Below are 21,392 nucleotides of genomic sequence, written 5' to 3' on the forward strand. Positions count from 1 at the left end.
GTGTGTGTGTGTAAAGGGTGCTTTGTGTTGAACTGGTGTTCCATGGATGGCATATTATCTCCTCACACACAGTATTCCCAGGACGTGCTCTCTGTGCCCATAATGTAATGTTTCCAGAGAAGATATGTTGTTGACATATATACAGGGTGGATTCCTCTCTCTCTGTGTGTGTGTGTGTGTGTGTGTGTGTGTGTGTGTGTGTGAGAGTGTGTGTGTGTCCATCCCCCTCTACAGGATAAACCAGTTCTTGTAAATGAAAGTGAATTTCAGCAGCTTCATTTTGTGTCGAGGGAAAAAATAAAACTTCCAGGAGTAAAAACACAGTGAGTATGAAAACCTAAAGCTATAATACATAAACTCTCTGAACTTCCTCTAGATGAAGAACAATTCTGAAGGTTCTGAAGGTTTTACTGAAGGTTTAATGTACAGCAGGTTGTTTTATCGCTTGATACCTTGACTATTTCCTGTAAGTGAACTCTGCTGATCCAGGGTTTGATTTATCACGCAGATGAGGGAGTGAAGTAAACATGTTGTTTTAACACATACATGTTGCAGTGAAGTAAATGTGTTATTGTGTCTGGAAAACAAAACTTAAAGAAAGATTCACTCACCAGGAATAAATACACTCCATCTCATGCAGACAGATCTGTATCTCTAAACACTCGCTAGTTAAGAGTGGAGCTAAACTTTTCCCCTGTATTTTAATAGCAGCTGATCTGATTTAAAGAGATTTTACTGAAATTATTCACTAATAAGACTAAAATAACTCTGAGATCATAATTACTGGAATATACAGGCTTTAAGACCCAGGTGAGTCAGTCACCTGTGAACATGACGAGTCTAAATAATCAGAATGCAGCCAAATGGAAAAGCTGAAACCAACCAACACAACATTTGTCACTTTTCACAAATATTATTGGCTTTTTAAAGGACATACGCATATTTAATTTTTAACATGGAATTTAATCAACTACAGCTGTTATAAAGCCTCACACTTTATATTAATATAAACACTATCATGATTGTAGATTTCTGTAAATATAACATTATAATGAGGATAATAACTCAGTGAACTGCTTGGCATTTGATTTAGACTTTTTTCAATTCATTTCAATTCAATTTTATTTGTATAGCGCTTTTAAGAACGGATATTGTCACAAAGCAGCTTTACAGAAATAAACTCAGGATATAAATTGTAAATGTATAAATTTAACCCTAATGAGAAGCCAGAGGTGATGGTGATGAGGAAAAACTCCCTGAGATGATGTGAGGAAGAAACCTTGAGAGGAACCAGGCTCAAAGGGAACTCATCCTCATCTGCGTGACACCCGATAGTGCGATTATAAATCATTCACCTCTATAACTGTGTACTACATGGACAAATAGTGCAGTTGTGTAACCAGGAACTTACAAGCAACTTACAAATACGAGCATCAGAGTCATTTCTGAATTCATTATAGTTTTAACTTAAAGTCTATTTTGTTGAATGAGACTTGAGTGTAAAACTGTTCTTAGCAACTGCAGTCATAAAGCTGTCCAAGGAAGAACATCCACAGCCATCTTCATGGTTTCTAAGTAATCTCATGATGATCTTTATGCTGTCCATGAAGCTTGTTTATGCATCTACTGGAACATCCAGACAGTAAGGCATTACATCAATCCAACTCAGAGATTAAAAAAAAACATGAACTAGTTTTTCTGCATCGTGTAGTGACAATATATTTCTTATTTTAGCAATATTTCTGAGATGAAAGAAAGCGATCCTAGTGATATTATCTACATGAGCTTCAAATGAAAGACTGAAGTCGATAATCACACCAAGGTCTTTTACTGCTGCACATGATGAAACAGAAAGACCATCCAGAGTTATTATGTAATCAGAAAGCTTACTTCTAGCTGCATGTGGTCCTAGTACAAGTACTTCTGTCTTGTCAGAATTAAGTAGAAGGATGTTAATAAACATCCAGTTTCTAATGTCTTTTACACATTCCTCAACTTTATTAAGCTGGTGTCTGTCATCTGGGTTAGGGTGGAGAGATAAACTGATCTAGCAGCACTAAGAGCTTTCCTATAGCTCAGGAGGCTCTCCTTTCATGCTATTTGAAATACTACCGATTTAGTTTTACGCCATTTACGTTCTAGTTTTCGAGTGGTCTGTTTTAAAGTTCTCCCTAATTATTTTTATAATTAATATTATTTATTAATTATATTTAGTGGAGCTACCTTATCTAGCGAGTTGCAGAACGTTGATTCTAAACATTCAGTTGCCTGGTCAAGTTCTTCGGGATCAGACGGTGATCCAATCATGGTTGATAAATCTGGGAGATTACTGATAAAACTCTGTGCAGTTGTTGACGTGAACGTACGTTTGACACGGTGACGTGGCAAGGTGCATATACTATGATTAATACACATTTTAAATGAGATGAGGTAATGATCTGAGGTAGCTTCAGACTCTGGACTTGTGACTATATTTTCTATTTTTAATCCGAATGTTAGTATTAAATCAAGAGTGTGACCACCACTATGGGTGGATCCTGTTACATTCTGATTAACCCCTAGAATGGACACAACTGCTGTTCTCAGAGGGTCATCTGGATTATCAAAATGAGTATTAAAGTCTCCAACAATTAATGCCTTGTCTAAAGAAACAACCAGGTTAGAGATGAAATCCGCAAATTCACACAGGAATTCAGAATATGGCCCTGGGGGTCTGTAAATAATAATTACTGGAATCACCTGGGTAGACTTATTTTTAGTGGCTACGTATGTTATGTTAGAATAAAGAACTTCAAATGCGTTGAATTTATGACTAGGTTTTTGTGTGACGGCTAGATTATCATTATAAATGACTGCGACGCCTCCTCCTTTGCCAGTTAGACGGGGCTGATGTATGTAACTGTACCCGGGAGGACTAGCTTCATTTAATGCTACAAACTCGTTTGGTTTAATCCACGTTTCTGTTAAACACAGTACATCAAACTCCTGATCAGTAATGGTTTCATTAACAATAAGTGCTGTAGCTGTAAGAGCTATTTAATATTCAACAGTCCTAGCTTCAGATGAAAGGTGTTGGCTATGCATTCGGTGTGATTTAACTTTATGCTAATTAGGTTACTAAAACAAACTGTCTGAGTATGTCTATAATTTTGTTTAGCTCGGGGAACAGACACAGTCTCAATACGGTGGAACCTAAGTGACGACTCAGTGCAGCTAGCAGACGGTCGGTTTAGCCTGCTTGTCTGCTCCCTGGCCTTGGCCCTGGATTGTCAGCGATTAACTAGGCCTGTTCTGAGACTATGTGCTATGCTGCAAGAAATGAGAGCAGCACCTTCCCGAGTGGGATGGACACCATCCCGCCCTAACAACTACTCCAATTATCTATAAAGCCCACATTGTTTTCGGAGCACCACCTGGACATCCAGCAGTTTAGCGACCATAACCTGCTGTAAGCTACATCGCCATGCCGCATTGGGATGGGGCCAGAGCATATTACAGCATCAGACATCGCCTTCGCTAATTTACACACCTCTACAATGTTACTCTTAGTAACCTCAGACTGACGAAGGCGTATATCATTAGCTCCTACATGAATAACTATCTTTGAGAACCTGAGCTTGCCTAAGACCCTAAGATTACCTGCTATGCGCCCTGGCTCCCGGTATACACCTAACTAAAGCTGCTGGTGCCCCTAAAGGCCTAGCTAATTTCATGTGCCGCAAGATAGAGTCACCTATAACCAGAGCTCTTTCAGGTTTCTCAGCGGGTGCTTCACTGAGGAACGCAAACTTGTTAGACATGTTTTTTTAGAATTGTAGCCTAGAACAGGGCTGGGTTTTCACTTGTTTATTTTTTTCAGCATGAGCAGCTCTCATGCTGTTACACTAGTTACACTAGTTAGTGTTGTAACATCACCTACACTGTGTGTTTATTGAGAGTGTGTTAGAAGAAAGAGAAAGTAAAGTGTGTGATCTTGCAGAATTAAACTGGACATTATAATCAACTACAGCTGTTATAAAGCCTCACACTTTATATTAATATTAACACGATATCATGATTGTAGATTTTTGTAAATAAATAAATTATACAGTAATCTGATCATATCACTGTGTGTGAAGCAAACATGAAACTTTTCAAACATGTTTATTTACAATTGTCCTCTTATCAACACCTCCTCCTTCAGGATGTCCTCAGTGTTCAGCATGATGTTTCAGGGGAAATGGAGGATCATGAGTGTTTTGAGATTATTTTACTCCTAACCCTGTTTAAAGTTACTGCATTACCTAAAGCTGAACTCTTTACAGGTGTGGTCTTGTAGCTGGTAGCATTACCTTTTCTTAAGTTAGCAATTAACTATATATTTTTGTGAAATTAGAAACTGCATAGCTTAATTGTCATACAATTTGCTAAAGTGTGAAGATAATTTAAGTTTGAGATGAAAAAAAACAAACAAAAAAAACAAAACAAAACAAAACAAAAAAACAAGTCACCTGTCCTAAAGCAGAAACAGTGTGTGTGTGTGTGCGTGTGTGTGTGTGTGCGTGTCCTTTCCCCTCTGCAGAATAAACCAGTTCTTGTAAGTGAAAGTGAATCTCAGCGCCGCCATTTTGTGTCGAGGGAAAACTAAAACTTCCAGGAGTAAAACACAGTGAGTATCTAAACCTAAAGCTATAATATATAATCTCTCTGAATTTACTCTGGATACAGAAACAGTTTTTGGGATTTTACTGAAGGTTTAATGTACACAGCTTGTTTTATATTATTGATTATTTTATTATTATAATTTATTGTTATTATATTTTATTATTATCATTCATGGTTAGCTAATGCTAAGCTACCAGCTAGTAAAGAACTTGGTGCTGGTATTAGCAAGCTGCAAACAACGCATTCGGATGGAGCTTTTGTCATTGCTGGGGATTTTAATCACGCTAATTGGAGGACGGCGCTCCCCAAATTCTATCAAAATCTCTCTTGCCCTACAAGAGGAGACAACGTTCTTGATCATGTTTATACAAACATTACTGAGGCCTACAGAGATTCTCCCCTCCCCCATGTTGGACACTCAGATCACATCTCCCTGTTCCTGCTCCCTATATACACACCATCATCAAACGTGTGAAACCCACAGTGAGGACTGTAAAAGTGTGGCTAGAAGGAGCAGACTCTTCACTACAGCAATAGCTCCAGGACACAGACTGGAATGCCTTTGGTTCTCAGGCCAAACTAATTCCCACACGGACATTAATATTTACACCAGTTCTGTTCTGGATCACATCAACAAGTGTGTCGACACAGTAACCACCCATAAAATAATTAAAATATACCCCAACCAGAAGCCTTGTATGAATATGAATGTCCGACTCCTGCTGAAGGCATGTGGCTTTCAGATCTGGCAATTGGGAAGCCTGCAACTTATTCTGAAGAGGGAGATTAAAGCAGCTAAATGCAACTATAATCTTTGGATAGAGGACAAGACACAGAACCACCAAACAAAGCTGAGCTCCCACATGATGACCTGCCACTCACATTCTCCACCAGTGATGTGTGCTCAACCCTGAGCAGGGTAAATGCATACAAAGCTGCTGGCCCTGATGGCATCCCAGGGCGTGTGCTCAGGGCCTGTGCAGAGCAGTTGGCTGAGATCTTCACTGACATTTTCAACTTGTCCTTGGCCCAGGCAGGTGTTCCCACCTGCTCCAAGACAACCACCAGTGTACCAATACCTAAACATACTGCTGCAATGACCCTCAATGACTTCCGCCTTGTCGCTCTCACTCCCATCATTTCCAAGTGTCATTGCCAACAAGCGTTTTGAGAGACTGGTCTTCTCTTAACTGAAAACATGCCTGCCCCCAACACTGGACCCACATCAGTTCACCTACAGACCCAACAAGTCAACTGAGGACACCATCATCTCAGATCTCCACTCCGCCCTGACTCACCTACACAATAGCAACACCTATGTCAGGATGTTGTTTATTGATTTCAGTTCTGCCTTCAATACTGTCGTCCCATCCAAACTGATCTCCAAGCTCACTGATCTTGGCATCAGCACCTACATCTGCAATTGGACCTTGGACACCACAGTCTGATAGGCTTGACAACTCCTTCACCCTCATTCTGAACACTGGCATACCACAGGGCTGTGTGCTGAGCCCAATCCTCTGCTCCCTCTTCACCCATGACTGCGTAACTGTGCATGGCTCTCACTAAATAATCAAGTTTGCAGATGACACCACGGTGGTAGGCCTGGTTAGTGGTGATGATGAGATGGCCTACAGGGAAGAGGTTCAGCACCTGGCAGCATGAAGACCCAGAAGACCAAAGAGCTTATTGTGAACCACTGGAGGACAAGGAGGGGCCATACACAAGCCCATCCACATCGATGGGGTCAAGGTGGAGCGTGTGACCAGCTTCAAGTTCCTGGGTGTTCATATCGCTGAGGATCTTTCCTGAGCACTCAACACATCCACACTGATCAAAAACTCACAACAGCACCTTTACTTCCTTAGGAGACTAAGGAAAGCTCACTTATGCCCCCAGATACTACTGAACTTTTACTGCTGCACTATTGAAAGCTTCTTAACAAACCGCATCACAGTGTGGTCCAGCAACTGCACTGTCTCAGATCAGAAGGCCCTCCAACGGGTGGTGAAAACGGGCCAATACATCACTGGTGTCCAGCCACCTTCCAAAGACAATCATCACAAACTCTGCTTACGGAGGGTGAGAAGTATAATCAAAGACACCTCTCACCCCAGCCTTGGTCTGTTTACTGTCAACCATCTGGGAAACGCTACAGGAGTCTTCGCTGTCGCTCTAGCAGACTCAGGAACAATTTCTTCCCTTCAGCTGTCAGTGTGCACTCTTAAATACCATCTATCTCTTCATTTGCACTACCATGGTAACTTGTCCTTACACCTCATTCTCAACTTGCCTCCTTGCACATTACTGACTAATACCTACATGATGCTATGGATATGGTCACCTAATGGTCATTGGATATATATATAAATATATATACCTCATTTCTCACTATAACGCACTTTCTATATTTGTACACCTTTTCATTTGCACTGAGCTGGTTTCTACTTCTTCTACTTCATACCTCACACTTTTTTATAGTGCATAATATATATACACACTGTGCAAAGGTCTTGGCACCCTATTTTTTTTAGTACAAACTTTGTTATAGATGTTTATTTTCTGACTTCTACATTATTGATTCAGTACAAAAACATTTTAGATTCCAAACATTAGTTTTCCAGCACAAAATGAAACGTTACAGAAAAATGTTTGTATGTCAGTAAAGAAAGCAGCAGATTCCATAAGAGACACTTTTCGGATAAAAACATAATGAAGGCTGCTGGGTTTCGCTGCAGAAATAAGAAGCGAGTCGACAGTCAAAGTCTCCAGAAGAACTGTGGCTGCTTCTGCAAGATGCTCAGTAACACTTCCAGCTCATTTCCTTATAAAACTGCACACACTGCACCTCAGATACTGCTTTATTTATTTTAAGTGAAGTCACATTAAATACTGACTTTGTTTCATTTATTACTGTTTACTGCTCTTTATAGGATTTTTTTAAATGTAGAAACATTTAATTTCATTATTTTTGAAGGCGTCTTTACTCTACAGCATTTCTTTGCATGCGCCTAAGACTTTCGCACAGTACTGTATATATATATATATATATATATATATATATATATATATATATATATATATATATATAATATATATATATATATATCAATAAAGTTGAAACTAATTATATATACATACAGTCAGGTGCGGAAGTATTTGGACAATGACAGAGTTTTTGTGATTTTGCCTTTATACACCACAACAATGGATTTGAAATAAAACAATCGAGATGTGATGGAAGTGTAGACTTTCAGCTTTATTTTAAGAAGTTCCACAAAAATATGGCATTTACCATTTAGGAATTACAGCCAATTACAGTACCTCCATTTTCAGGGGCTCAAAGGTATTTGGACAAAGTGACATAATTGTAAATATAATCATAATTTTAATACTTGGATGAAAATCCTTTGCAGTCAGTGACTGCCTGAAGTCTGGAGCTCATGTTCTCAAAACTCAAATTCTGAGTTTCCTCCCTGGAGATGCTTTGCCAGGCCTTCACTGCAGCCACCTTCAGTTGCTGCTTGTTTGCGGGTCTTTATGCCTTCAGTCTTGTCTTCAGTAAGTGAAAAGCAGCTCTATTGGGTCGAGATCAGGCCATTGACTTGGCCATTGAAGAATATTCCATTTCTTTGCCTTCAAAAAGTCTTGAGTTGCTTTCGCAGTATGTTTAGGGTCATTATCCACCTGCACTGTGAAGCAGCGTCCTATCAGTTTTGTAGCATTTGGCTGAATGTGAGCAGAGAGTAAAGCCCTATACACCTCAGAATTCATCTTGCTACTTCTGTCAGCACTCACATCATCAATAAACACCAGTGAGCCCGTTCCATTGGCAGCCATACATGCCCATGCCATAACACTGCCTCCACCATGTTTGACACATGATGTGGTATACTTTGGATCATGAGCTGTTCCTTTCTTTCACCATACTTTTCTCTTCCCATCATTCTGGTACAAGTTAATCTTGGTTTCATCAGTCCTGAGAATCTTATTCCAGAACATGGGAGGCTTTTTTAGATGTTTTCTGGCAAAGTCTAATCCGGTTTTCCTGTTCTTGAATGTTACCAGTGGTTTGCACTTTGTTGTAAACCCTCTGTATTTACATTCATGAAGGCGTCTCTTGTAGATTTTGACAATGATACGCCTACCTTCTCCAGAGTATTCCTGACTTCTGTTGATGTTGTGAAGGGGTTTTTCTTCACCAAGGAAAGGTTTCTGCGATCATCCACTTTAGTTGTCTTCTGTGGTCTTCCAGGCCTTTCGATGTTGTTGAGCTCACCAGTGGTTTCTTTCTTTTTAAGAATGTACCCAACTGTTGATTTGGCCACACCTAAGGTTTTTGCTATCTCTAAAATGGCTGTAATTCCTAAATGGTAAACGCCATATTTTTGTGGAACCTCTTAAAATAAATCTGAAAGTCTACACTTCGATCACATCTTGATTGTTTTATTTCAAATCCATTGTGGTGGTGTGTAAAGGCAAAATCACAAAAACTCTGTCACTGTCCAAATACTTCCGGACCTGAATGTATATATAAATCATATTCAATTACATTAGCATACACGGTCCCTTAATTTAAGCTCTAGAAAGAAGCAGCCTTTGTTTTGCCACACACACAGTGAAATTCTTTTCTTCGCATATCCCAGCTTGTTAGGAAGTTGGGGTCAGAGCGCAGGGTCAGCCATGATACAGCACCCTGGGGCAGATAGCACCTTGCTCAAGGGCCCAACAGTGGCAGCTTGGCAGTGCTGGGAACCTTCTGAACAGTAACCCAGAGCCTTAACCGTTAAGCCACCACTGCCAATAATTTATACAATATACAATAATAAACAAGATATAAAATAATATGTGTTGTAGAGTGATGGAGGGAAAGAGATCAGACTCAACTGAACCCAGCTGTGTGTCCATGAAGAGTGACCGGTCAATGGAACCTCCAGCAACCTTCAGAGACAGAGACAGTTCTACTGATGTGAGGTCAGTATAGTGAGGTGATATATTCCTTTTTTCAAAATGATGCACACACTTTCACTCAAATGAATTTATATGTACATAAATATTCAACTTGATTACATGAAAAAGTCTACAACAAGCACAGAGATATAGAGGTGAGAGCCGGTGAAGTAGCTGCTGGAGTTTACTGCAGAAGAAAAGTAAATCAGGATTTATAATATACGGTGTAAATTCCCCCTGATATTAACATGCTTTTTTAATCTTTTCAGTGTCATGAAGGCATTTTATGGCAACTGTGCAGAGGCGATCTTCTGTTATTATGTCTTATGTGATATGCTCCTGATTAGGCTAAGAATTTTTAAAACCTTCAGTGCAACACTAATTCAAAGTCCATTTACAATCCTCCAAATACATTTCATATTACATTAACACACACATTCCCTTAGTTTAAGCTCTAATAATATGTGTGTTGAAGAATGATGGAGAGAAAGAGATCAGACTCACCAGAACCCAGCTGTGTGTCCATGAAGAGTGACGTGTCAATGGAACCTCCGGCAGCCTTCAGAGACAGAGACAGTTCTACTGATCTGAGGTCAGTATAGTGAGGTGTTTTACAGCAGTGTTCCACCTGATCAGTTTCACTCGTCTCATTCTGAAGCCCTTCATGAGCTTTATCAGGTGTTGAAGCAGTAAAACAGTAAACTGTACAGTGCTGCAGCTCTCAGACTGGCAGTGAGGAAACTGCTTTAAGAGTTCAGTTCAGCCTGCAGTCCCTGAGCTGGAGGCTCTGTGCTGCTGCTCAAGAGCTTTTACACCTGGAACATTAATGACTATAGAACTATTTTATTCATAAATATGTTAGTATCAGTGAGGAAGTCCTGAAATCAGTGTATTGTGTTAAGAGGAGAGTGTTAATTATCTGTCTCTGTGTTTATTAGTGTGTTGTGCAGCTATGAATACATATAGTCCATATTACAGGATGTGTTTTATTTGTTCACAGACCACAAAAGAAGAAATCAAACCCAGCATGCACTGAGAGGGAGGTGGAGGATGAGGAGGATCTGCACAGTGTCAGAGAGGGAGCGCTGAAGATCACACTGCACGTCCTGAAGAACATGAACCAGACAGATCTCGCTAAGACACTGCACAGCAGTAAGAGCTCTGAGTCATGGCTTTATTCACTGCTTTATTTTATCTATTTCACATAATTAGATACCAGAAAAATACATGAATTCATGCATCAGGAATGTACAGCATCTTTTGAAACGTTATGAAGTTTATGTAATTACGTGTTGTTCCTTTGTTTATTAGAGTCTGTGGTCTCTGAGTATCAGCAAAAGTTCAAATCCAACCTGAGAGAGAAGTGTAAAAGAATTAATGAAGGAATCTCACAGCATGGAAGCTCAGCTCTTCTGAATGAGATCTACACAGATCTCTACATCACAGAGGATTGGAGTGGAGACGTCAATAATGAACATGAGGTGAGACAGATTGAGACAGCGTCCAGGAGACCAGCAACACAGGAGACACCCATCAAATGTAATGACCTCTTTAAAGACAAGTCCATCAGAAGTGTGCTGACTAAAGGAGTTGCTGGAATTGGAAAAACAGTCTCCGTGCAGAAGTTCATTCTGGACTGGGCTGAAGGAAAAGCGAATCAGGACGTCTTCTTCATGTTTCCACTTCCCTTTAGAGAGCTGAATTTGATGAAGCAGGAAAATCTCAGTCTGATGAACCTTCTTCATCACTTTTTCCCAGAAATGAAAGAATTACAATTAATAGACTGCAAGTCCTACAAAGTGGTGTTGATCTTTGATGGTCTGGATGAGTGTCGACTTCCTCTAAATTTCCAGAACAATGAGAGATTGTGTGATGTGACAGAGTCAGCCTCAGTGGATGTGCTGCTGACAAACCTCATCAAGGGGAACCTGCTTCCCTCTGCTCTCCTCTGGATAACCTCTCGACCCGGAGCAGCCAATCAGATCCCTCCTGAGTGTGTAGACCAGGTAACAGAGGTACGAGGCTTCAGTGATCCTCAGAAAGAGGAGTACTTCAGGAAGAAGATCAGTGATCAGAGCCTGGCCAATAAAATCATCACACACATGATAGGGATAGGGATAAATTCACAGTGATAAATTTAAATATTTACAATATATTTTTGTGAATCCATTTATTTCTGTAAAGCTGCTTTGTGACAATGTCCATTGTTAAAAGCGCTATACAAATAAAATTGAATTGAATTGAATTGAACATGAAGTCTTCAAGAAGCCTCTACATCATGTGCCACATCCCAGTCTTCTGCTGGATCTCAGCCAGTGTTCTAGAGAGAATGTTGGGTGAAGCAGAGAATGGAGAGATCCCCAAGACTCTGACTCAAATGTTCACACACTTCCTGATCTTTCAGATCAAACACAAGGACCAAAAGTACCATCAGAAATGTGACCCTGATCCACGGAAGACCAGAGAGAGTATCCTGGCACTGGGAAAACTGGCTTTCGAACAGCTGGAGAAAGGAAACCTGATCTTCTATGAGGAAGACCTGAGAGAGTGTGGCATTGATGTCAGAGAAGCGTCGGTGTATTCAGGAGTGTGTACCCAAATCTTCAGAGAGGAGTTTGGGCTTCACCTGGGGAAGGTGTTCAGCTTTGTACATCTGAGTGTTCAGGAGTTTCTGGCTGCTTTAAACGCATTTCTCTCCTTCATCAGCAGAAATGTAACAGAACAACAAACCACTAATCTGTCTGATCTTTTCACCAAGTCCAACATGTGTGATTTCCTCAGGAGCGCAGTGGACAAGGCCTTACAGAGTGAGAATGGACACCTGGACCTGTTCCTCCGCTTCCTTCTGGGTCTCTCACTGGAGTCCAATCAGACTCTCTTACGAGACCTAATGCCCCAGACAGGAAGCAGCTCTCTCAGCAAACAGGAAACAGTCAAGTACATCAAGAAGAAGATCAGGAAGAATCCATCTCCAGAGAAATCCATCAGTCTGTTCCACTGTCTGAATGAACTGAATGATCATTCTCTAGTGCAGGAAGTACAAACTTACCTGAATAAAACCTGGTGCCCCCGTCTCAGTGGATTCAGACTCTCTCCTGCTCAGTGGTCAGCTCTGGTGTTTGTGTTACTGACCTCAGAACAGCAGCTGGATGAGATTAATTTGAGTAAATATGACCAATCAGAGGAATGTCTTCTGAGGCTGCTGCCAGTGGTCAAAGCCTCCAGAAAAGCTGTGTGAGTATTTTATTTATAAATGTGTTACTGCATGGTTTGTTATTTTAATGTAACACTGAACTGAACGTACACCAACTGTTTCACCATCTGTATGAAATCCAACATGTAACTTTGTGTAAATACTGAAATATTTAGATCATCTTTTACATCAGAACAAAATACATTTATATCTAGAGTGTGTAGATCAGTGCACATTTTTACTTTAAAAGATTTTAAGGAATGTTTTAGCTAAATAACAAAGAACAAAAGGAACAGATCTATAATACAGTAATAGCTCCATGTAAAATGAGAGACGTTGGCTTGTTGATCTCATATTGGTGTTTAATTATCTCAAAGTTTACTGTTGTCTAATAAAATGAGAGAGTGTGATGGGCAGAGAGAGAGAGAGAGAGAGAGAGAGAGAGAGAGAGAATGTGACAGGTGGAGAGAGAGAGAGAGAGACAGAGAGAGAGAGAGAATGTGACAGGTGGAGAGAGAGAGAGAGAGAGACAGAGAGAGACAGAGAGAGAGAGAGAGAGAGAGAGAGAGAGAGAGAATGTGATAGACAGCGAGAGAGAGAGAGAGAGAGAGAGAGAGAGAGACTGAGCAGAACCTGGACCTGCTGGAGCAGTACCAGACCTGGGCCCTGGCAGTAAACTTTAAAAAGACTAAAATCATGACCTTTCAGAAAAGATCCAGATCCCAGGGAACACAACACACATTCACATTAGGAACAAACCACATAACTCACTCATCACACTGTAACTATCAGGACTAAAAATCACACAGGCAGTGAGCTGAGAGATGAAGCCGCAGGACATTTTATGATGATGTCCCTTCTAAAATATTAGATTCTAAAATATGAGAATCAGTAATTGAACCGATTGCCCACAATATTAGGAACAGCGAGTGATCTGCCTCGCCCTCCTGTCTCTTTTAACCGTTATTATTGCTCTTCTTTATTATTATCGTTTTATATTTTTCTTAGCTTTATTAGTAAATTCGCTTTTTTTCTGTAATTTATTCTTTTATACTTTTATCTCACTTTTATTCTGTAATAATTTTCAATTATTCTGTACATAGTGACATTATATTGTCCTTAATTTATGTGAATTGTTTGCACTAGCTTTTAAAATTTATTTTAATCTAGTAATATTTTTTTCTAGTTCTATTCACTTTGTTTATTTTATTTGTTATTTTTATTTATTTATTGATATTGTGATATTGTGAACGCAGATCAGAGTGTAGTGTCTGTAGAGACGTGAACGCGGATCAGAGCGTAGTGTCTGTAGAGACGTGAACGCGGATCAGAGCGTAGTGTCTGTAGAGACGTGAACGCGGATCAGAGTGTAGTGTGTGTAGAGACGTGAACGCGGATCAGAGTGTAGTGTCTGTAGAGACGTGAACGCGGATCAGAGCGTAGTGTGTGTAGAGACGTGAATGTGGATCAGAGTGTAGTGTCTGTAGAGACGTGAACGCGGATCAGAGCGTAGTGTCTGTAGAGACGTGAACGCAGATCAGAGTGTAGAGTCTGTAGAGACGTGAACGCGGATCAGAGCGTAGTGTCTGTAGAGACGTGAACGCGGATCAGAGCGTAGTGTCTGTAGAGACGTGAACGCGGATCAGAGCGTAGTGTCTGTAGAGACGTGAACGCAGATCAGAGTGTAGTGTCTGTAGAGACGTGAACGCGGATCAGAGTGTAGTGTCTGTAGAGACGTGAACGCGGATCAGAGTGTAGTGTCTGTAGAGACGTGAACGCGGATCAGAGTGTAGAGTCTGTAGAGACGTGAACGCGGATCAGAGCGTAGTGTCTGTAGAGACGTGAACGCGGATCACAGCGTAGTCTGTAGAGACGTGAACGCGGATCACAGCGTAGTGTCTGTAGAGACGTGAACGCGGATCAGAGCGTAGTGTCTGTAGAGACGTGAACGCGGATCAGAGTGTAGTGTCTGTAGAGACGTGAATGTGGATCAGAGTGTAGTGTGTGTAGAGACGTGAATGTGGATCAGAGCGTAGTGTCTGTAGAGACGTGAACGCGGATCACAGCGTAGTGTCTGTAGAGACGTGAACGCGGATCACAGCGTAGTCTGTAGAGACGTGAACGCGGATCACAGCGTAGTGTCTGTAGAGACGTGAACGCGGATCAGAGCGTAGTGTCTGTAGAGATGTGAACGCAGATCAGAGCGTAGTGTCTGTAGAGACGTGAACGCGGATCAGAGCGTAGTGTGTGTAGAGACGTGAACGCGGATCAGAGCGTAGTGTCTGTAGAGACGTGAACGCGGATCAGAGCGTAGTGTCTGTAGAGACGTGAACGCGGATCAGAGCGTAGTGTCTGTAGAGACGTGAACGCGGATCAGAGCGTAGTGTCTGTAGAGACGTGAACGCGGATCAGAGCGTAGTGTGTGTAGAGACGTGAATGTGGATCAGAGCGTAGTGTCTGTAGAGACGTGAACGCGGATCACAGCGTAGTGTCTGTAGAGACGTGAACGCGGATCAGAGTGTAGTGTCTGTAGAGACGTGAACGCGGATCAGAGTGTAGTGTCTGTAGAGACGTGAACGCGGATCAGAGCGTAGTGTCTGTAGAGACGTGAATGCGGATCAGAGCGTAGTGTCTGTAGAGACGTGAACGCGGATCACAGCGTAGTGTGTGTAGAGACGTGAACGCGGATCAGAGTGTAGTGTCTGTAGAGACGTGAACGCGGATCAGAGCGTAGTGTCTGTAGAGACGTGAACGAGGATCAGAGTGTAGTGTCTGTAGAGACGTGAACGCGGATCAGAGCGTAGTGTCTGTAGAGACGTGAACGCGGATCAGAGTGTAGAGTCTGTAGAGACGTGAACGCGGATCACAGCGTAGTGTCTGTAGAGACGTGAACGCGGATCAGAGCGTAGTGTCTGTAGAGACGTGAACGCAGATCAGAGTGTAGTGTCTGTAGAGACGTGAACGCGGATCAGAGTGTAGTGTCTGTAGAGACGTGAACGCGGATCAGAGCGTAGTGTCTGTAGAGACGTGAACGCGGATCAGAGCGTAGTGTCTGTAGAGACGTGAACGCGGATCAGAGCGTAGTGTGTGTAGAGACGTGAACGCGGATCAGAGCGTAGTGTCTGTAGAGACGTGAACGCGGATCAGAGCGTAGTGTCTGTAGAGACGTGAACGCGGATCAGAGCGTAGTGTCTGTAGAGACGTGAACGCGGATCAGAGCGTAGTGTCTGTAGAGACGTGAACGCGGATCAGAGCGTAGTGTCTGTAGAGACGTGAACGCGGATCAGAGCGTAGTGTGTGTAGAGACGTGAACGCGGATCAGAGCGTAGTGTCTGTAGAGACGTGAACGCGGATAAGAGCGTAGTGTCTGTAGAGACGTGAACGCGGATCAGAGCGTAGTGTCTGTAGAGACGTGAACGCAGATCAGAGTGTAGTGTTTGTAGAGACGTGAACGCGGATCAGAGCGTAGTGTCTGTAGAGACGTGAACGCAGATCAGAGTGTAGTGTCTGTAGAGACGTGAACGCAGATCAGAGTGTAGTGTCTGTAGAGACGTGGACGCAGATCAGAGTGTGGTGTTTGTAGGCTGCTCGCTCTCACGTGTGTGTGTTTTGTACGTGAGCTAATGGTGTTATAATAAATCGTAGCTGAGAGATTGTGGAGTGCAGAAAGACGTCGCTGCACCTGTAAATGTGCTGATGTGGCGTCCTGTTCTCTGATTTCTTTGTGTCAGAGAAACACACTCACATTTCTGTTACATGGTGAAGTTTAGTTTTATCATGGCCGTGTGTGTGTGTGTGTGTGTGAGAGAGAGAGAGAGAGATCAGTGTTCTGATATTTCATTATTTCTCTTCCAGTCTGCATATGTGTAATCTGACAGAGAAAAGCTGTAGAGTTCTGTCCTCAGTTCTCAGCTCAAACTCCTCCAGACTGAGAGAACTGGACCTGAATGACAATAAACTGCAGGAATCAGGAGTGAAGCTGCTCTCTGCTGGACTGGAGACTCCACACTGTAAACTGGAGAAACTGGAGTAAGATCAACACATACACACACACAAAGTAAAATGAATAAGCTTAGACAGCAGTTCCACCGTGGTAGCTCCTGCAGGATGAGGCCTGGCAGTGGCCCTTTCCAGCAAAATCACATCTACAAAGAAGCTTTAAGAGACTGACTTCAGAGAAAGAATCGGCTGAATACCACATTCGAGAGCAGTCTTTTAACAGCAGTTGAGCCAGTAGTATTTTCTTTTGGAGAAGATTTAGACTGAAAGATGATTCCTCTCTGAGCAAGAACAACGCTGGGGATCCAGGAAGATCTCTTTCTGAAAGAGAGGACAGCAGATCTGCAGCTGTGCAGTTGCACTGTTTGAACACCAGAATTCCCGATCTGCACGACCCATAGAGCTAAAATATATACAGTATAGAGAGCACGCTGGTCACATGATCACGTTCTTTCATGGAGAGTCTTGTGAAGTGACCAATAGCCACTAACGGCTCACTATGACTGACGCGCGTTATACACCCACGTTATAACCAGAGTGTAGTGTGTGTAGAGACGTGAACGCAGATCAGAGTGTAGTGTCTGTAGAGACGTGAACGCAGATCAGAGCGTAGTGTCTGTAGAGACGTGAACGCGGATCAGAGTGTAGTGTCTGTAGAGACGTGAACGCAGATCAGAGCGTAGTGTCTGTAGAGACGTGAACGCAGATCAGAGCGTAGTGTCTGTAGAGACGTGAACGCAGATCAGAGTGTAGTGTTTGTAGAAACGTGAACGCGGATCAGAGCGTAGTGTCTGTAGAGACGTGAACGCGGATCAGAGTGTAGTGTCTGTAGAGACTTGAATGCAGATCAGAGTGTAGTGTTTGTAGAGACGTGAACGCAGATCAGAGCGTAGTGTCTGTAGAGACGTGAACGCAGATCAGAGTGTAGTGTTTGTAGAAACGTGAACGCGGATCAGAGCGTAGTGTCTGTAGAGACGTGAACGCGGATCAGAGTGTAGTGTCTGTAGAGACTTGAATGCAGATCAGAGCGTAGTGTCTGTAGAGACGTGAACGCAGATCAGAGCGTAGTGTCTGTAGAGACGTGAACGCGGATCAGAGTGTAGTGTCTGTAGAGACGTGAACGCAGATCAGAGCGTAGTGTCTGTAGAGACTTGAATGCAGATCAGAGCGTAGTGTATGTAGAGACGTGAATGCGGATCAGAGTGTAGTGTCTGTAGAGACGTGAATGTGGATCAGAGTGTAGTGTCTGTAGAGACGTGAACGCGGATCAGAGTGTAGTGTCTGTAGAGACGTGAACGCGGATCACAGCGTAGTCTGTAGAGACGTGAACGCGGATCACAGCGTAGTGTCTGTAGAGACGTGAACGCGGATCAGAGCGTAGTGTATGTAGAGACGTGAACGCGGATCAGAGTGTAGTGTCTGTAGAGACTTGAATGCGGATCAGAGCGTAGTGTTTGTAGAGACGTGAACGCGGATCAGAGTGTAGTGTTTGTAGAGACGTGAACGCGGATCAGAGTGTAGTGTCTGTAGAGACGTGAACGCGGATCAGAGTGTAGTGTCTGTAGAGACGTGAACGCGGATCGGAGCGTAGTGTCTGTAGAGACGTGAACGCAGATCAGAGTGTAGTGTCTGTAGAGACGTGAACGCGGATCAGAGCGTAGAGTCTGTAGAGACGTGAACGCGGATCAGAGTGTAGTGTTTGTAGAGACGTGAACGCGGATCAGAGTGTAGTGTATGTAGAGACGTGAACGCGGATCAGAGCGTAGTGTCTGTAGAGATGTGAACGCAGATCGGAGTGTAGTGTCTGTAGAGACGTGAACGCGGATCGGAGCGTAGTGTCTGTAGAGACGTGAACGCGGATCACAGCGTAGTGTCTGTAGAGACGTGAACGCGGATCACAGCGTAGTGTCTGTAGAGACGTGAACGCGGATCAGAGCGTAGTGTCTGTAGAGACGTGAACGCGGATCAGAGCGTAGTGTCTGTAGAGACGTGAACGCGGATCACAGCGTAGTGTGTGTAGAGACGTGAACGCGGATCAGAGCGTAGTGTCTGTAGAGACGTGAACGCGGATCAGAGCGTAGTGTCTGTAGAGACGTGAACGCGGATCAGAGCGTAGTGTCTGTAGAGACGTGAACGCGGATCAGAGCGTAGTGTGTGTAGAGACGTGAACGCGGATCAGAGCGTAGTGTCTGTAGAGACGTGAACGCGGATCAGAGCGTAGTGTGTGTAGAGACGTGAACGCGGATCAGAGCGTAGTGTCTGTAGAGACGTGAACGCGGATCAGAGCGTAGTGTCTGTAGAGACGTGAACGCGGATCAGAGCGTAGTGTCTGTAGAGACGTGAACGCGGATCAGAGCGTAGTGTGTGTAGAGACGTGAACGCGGATCAGAGCGTAGTGTCTGTAGAGACGTGAACGCGGATCAGAGCGTAGTGTCTGTAGAGACGTGAACGCGGATCAGAGCGTAGTGTCTGTAGAGACGTGAACGCGGATCAGAGCGTAGTGTCTGTAGAGACGTGAACGCGGATCAGAGCGTAGTGTCTGTAGAGACGTGAACGCGGATCAGAGCGTAGTGTCTGTAGAGACGTGAACGCGGATCAGAGCGTAGTGTCTGTAGAGACGTGAACGCGGATCAGAGCGTAGTGTGTGTAGAGACGTGAACGCGGATCAGAGCGTAGTGTCTGTAGAGACGTGAACGCGGATCAGAGCGTAGTGTCTGTAGAGACGTGAACGCGGATCAGAGCGTAGTGTCTGTAGAGACGTGAACGCGGATCAGAGCGTAGTGTGTGTAGAGACGTGAACGCGGATCAGAGCGTAGTGTGTGTAGAGACGTGAACGCGGATCAGAGCGTAGTGTCTGTAGAGACGTGAACGCGGATCAGAGCGTAGTGTCTGTAGAGACGTGAACGCGGATCAGAGCGTAGTGTCTGTAGAGACGTGAACGCGGATCAGAGCGTAGTGTGTGTAGAGACGTGAACGCGGATCAGAGCGTAGTGTGTGTAGAGACGTGAACGCGGATCAGAGCGTAGTGTCTGTAGAGACGTGAACGCGGATCAGAGCGTAGTGTCTGTAGAGACGTGAACGCGGATCAGAGTCTAGTGTCTGTAGAGACGTGAACGCGGATCAGAGTCTAGTGTCTGTAGAGACGTGAACGCGGATCAGAGCGTAGTGTCTGTAGAGACGTGAACGCGGATCACAGCGTAGTGTCTGTAGAGACGTGAACGCGGATCACAGCGTAGTGTCTGTAGAGACGTGAACGCGGATCAGAGCGTAGTGTCTGTAGAGACGTGAACGCGGATCAGAGCGTAGTGTCTTAAGAGACGTGAACGCGGATCAGAGTCTAGTGTCTGTAGAGACGTGAACGCGGATCAGAGCGTAGTGTCTGTAGAGACGTGAACGCGGATCAGAGTGTAGTGTCTGTAGGCTGCTCGCTCTCACGTGTGTGTGTTATGTACGTCAGCTAATGGTGTTATAATAAATTGTAGCTGAGAGATTGTGGAGTGCGGAAAGACGTCGCTGCTCCTGTAAATGTGCTGATGTGGCGTCCTGTCCTCTGATTTCTGTGTGAAAGAAACACACTCACATTTCTGTTACATGGGGAAGTTTAGTTTTATCATGGCCTCGTGTGTGTGTGTGTGTGTGTGTGAGATCAGAGTTCTGATATTTCATTATTTCTCTTCCAGGCTGTGTGAGTGTAATCTGACAGAGGAAAGCTGTAGAGCTCTGTCCTCAGTTCTCAGCTCAAACTCCTCCAGTCTGAGAGAACTGGACTTGAGTTACAATAAACTGCAGGAATCAGGAGTGAAGCTGCTCTCTGATCTGCTGAAGGATCCACACTGTACACTGAAGACACTGCAGTGAGTTACTGACGTGTCTGTGTGTGTGTGTGTGTGTGTGTCGTGGCGTTTACACTGATTACAGGTTGTAAGGACTCTGATGATGGACAGTGATTAACGTTTTCTCTCATTCTGTCCTGTTCTCTGTCCTACAGCATTTATGGGAACACACCCCGCTTTGAGATTTTTTCCACGGTTCAGACCAGTCCTTCATTTCCTCAATCATTCTTCCTCAGACAGTGAATGAACACAGCAGCTTTCCAGAAATAAATACATTCAGGATATAAATTGTAAATTGATGAATTTATCCCTAATGATAACTGCAGTTAGGTTAAATGTGTGTGTGTTTGTGTGTGTGTATAAAGAGGGAAACAGACTGAGAGAGTGTTATATGTATCTACACTTATAAATGTGCCTTCTTCCTCGCTAAGTTCACAACATGCCAGGACTTTTTTACTCTGTAGTTAATCTAGACAGCACCATCTTTACTGCTGCTTTGTAAATAAAATGTTACATGTACAACAGCATCATGATTTAATGTGACATTATTTAGATTAATTGAAAAACAGCAATGAAAAACTTGCATTTACTGCATATAAACCTTTCATTCTGTGCAAATTTGCATGTGTTTATATATTCATCAACAGTTTGTGGAATAAAACAAATAAAAGTGTGTGTGTGTGTGTGTGTGTGTGTGTGCGCGCACAAAGACCAATGAGCCATAACATTAAAACCACCTGCTTAATATTGTGTAGTTCCTCCTTGTGTCAGTA

General features: G+C 43.2%; 2 protein-coding genes across 3 annotated transcripts; both read left to right on the forward strand.

The window, feature by feature from the left end:
* Positions 1-251: 251 nt before the first annotated feature.
* On the forward strand, positions 252-11,752 carry LOC113525543 (NLR family CARD domain-containing protein 3-like). 2 transcript variants are annotated; one of them, XM_034306569.2, is made up of 6 exons: positions 252-323; positions 4,562-4,648; positions 9,502-9,618; positions 10,070-10,186; positions 10,595-10,746; positions 10,906-11,752. In XM_034306569.2, the coding sequence occupies exons 3-6, from the start codon at positions 9,506-9,508 to the stop codon at positions 11,724-11,726; spliced, it is 1,203 nt and encodes a 400-aa protein (XP_034162460.2). In that variant the 5' UTR covers positions 252-323; positions 4,562-4,648; positions 9,502-9,505; the 3' UTR covers positions 11,727-11,752. The 2 variants fall into 2 exon arrangements, with proteins under 2 accessions (XP_034162460.2, XP_053092368.1); XM_053236393.1 differs by lacking the exon at positions 252-323 and having other exon boundaries at positions 4,350-4,648.
* A 93-nt stretch (positions 11,753-11,845) lies between these two features.
* LOC128318716 (NACHT, LRR and PYD domains-containing protein 3-like) lies at positions 11,846-21,347 on the forward strand. The gene is made up of 4 exons (XM_053236390.1): positions 11,846-12,828; positions 16,643-16,816; positions 20,467-20,640; positions 20,775-21,347. The coding sequence occupies exons 1-4, from the start codon at positions 11,846-11,848 to the stop codon at positions 20,860-20,862; spliced, it is 1,419 nt and encodes a 472-aa protein (XP_053092365.1). The 3' UTR covers positions 20,863-21,347.
* The last annotated feature ends 45 nt before the right edge of the window (positions 21,348-21,392 follow it).

This window comes from Pangasianodon hypophthalmus, chromosome 8, assembly GCF_027358585.1.
Source record: "Pangasianodon hypophthalmus isolate fPanHyp1 chromosome 8, fPanHyp1.pri, whole genome shotgun sequence".
NCBI classification, from domain to species: Eukaryota; Metazoa; Chordata; class Actinopteri; order Siluriformes; family Pangasiidae; genus Pangasianodon; species Pangasianodon hypophthalmus.

Coding starts and splice junctions, on each gene's coding strand:
- LOC113525543 (XM_034306569.2), top strand. CDS start 9,506: ATGGAGGGAAAGAGATCAGACTCAACTGAACCCAGCTGTGTGTCCATG. Junction 9,619..10,069: donor GACAGTTCTACTGATGTGAG/GTCAGTATAGTG, acceptor TGTGTGTTGAAG/AATGATGGAGAGAAAGAGAT. Junction 10,747..10,905: donor CGCTAAGACACTGCACAGCA/GTAAGAGCTCTG, acceptor TTTGTTTATTAG/AGTCTGTGGTCTCTGAGTAT.
- LOC128318716 (XM_053236390.1), top strand. CDS start 11,846: ATGAAGTCTTCAAGAAGCCTCTACATCATGTGCCACATCCCAGTCTTC. Junction 12,829..16,642: donor AAAGCCTCCAGAAAAGCTGT/GTGAGTATTTTA, acceptor TTTCTCTTCCAG/TCTGCATATGTGTAATCTGA. Junction 16,817..20,466: donor TGTAAACTGGAGAAACTGGA/GTAAGATCAACA, acceptor TTTCTCTTCCAG/GCTGTGTGAGTGTAATCTGA.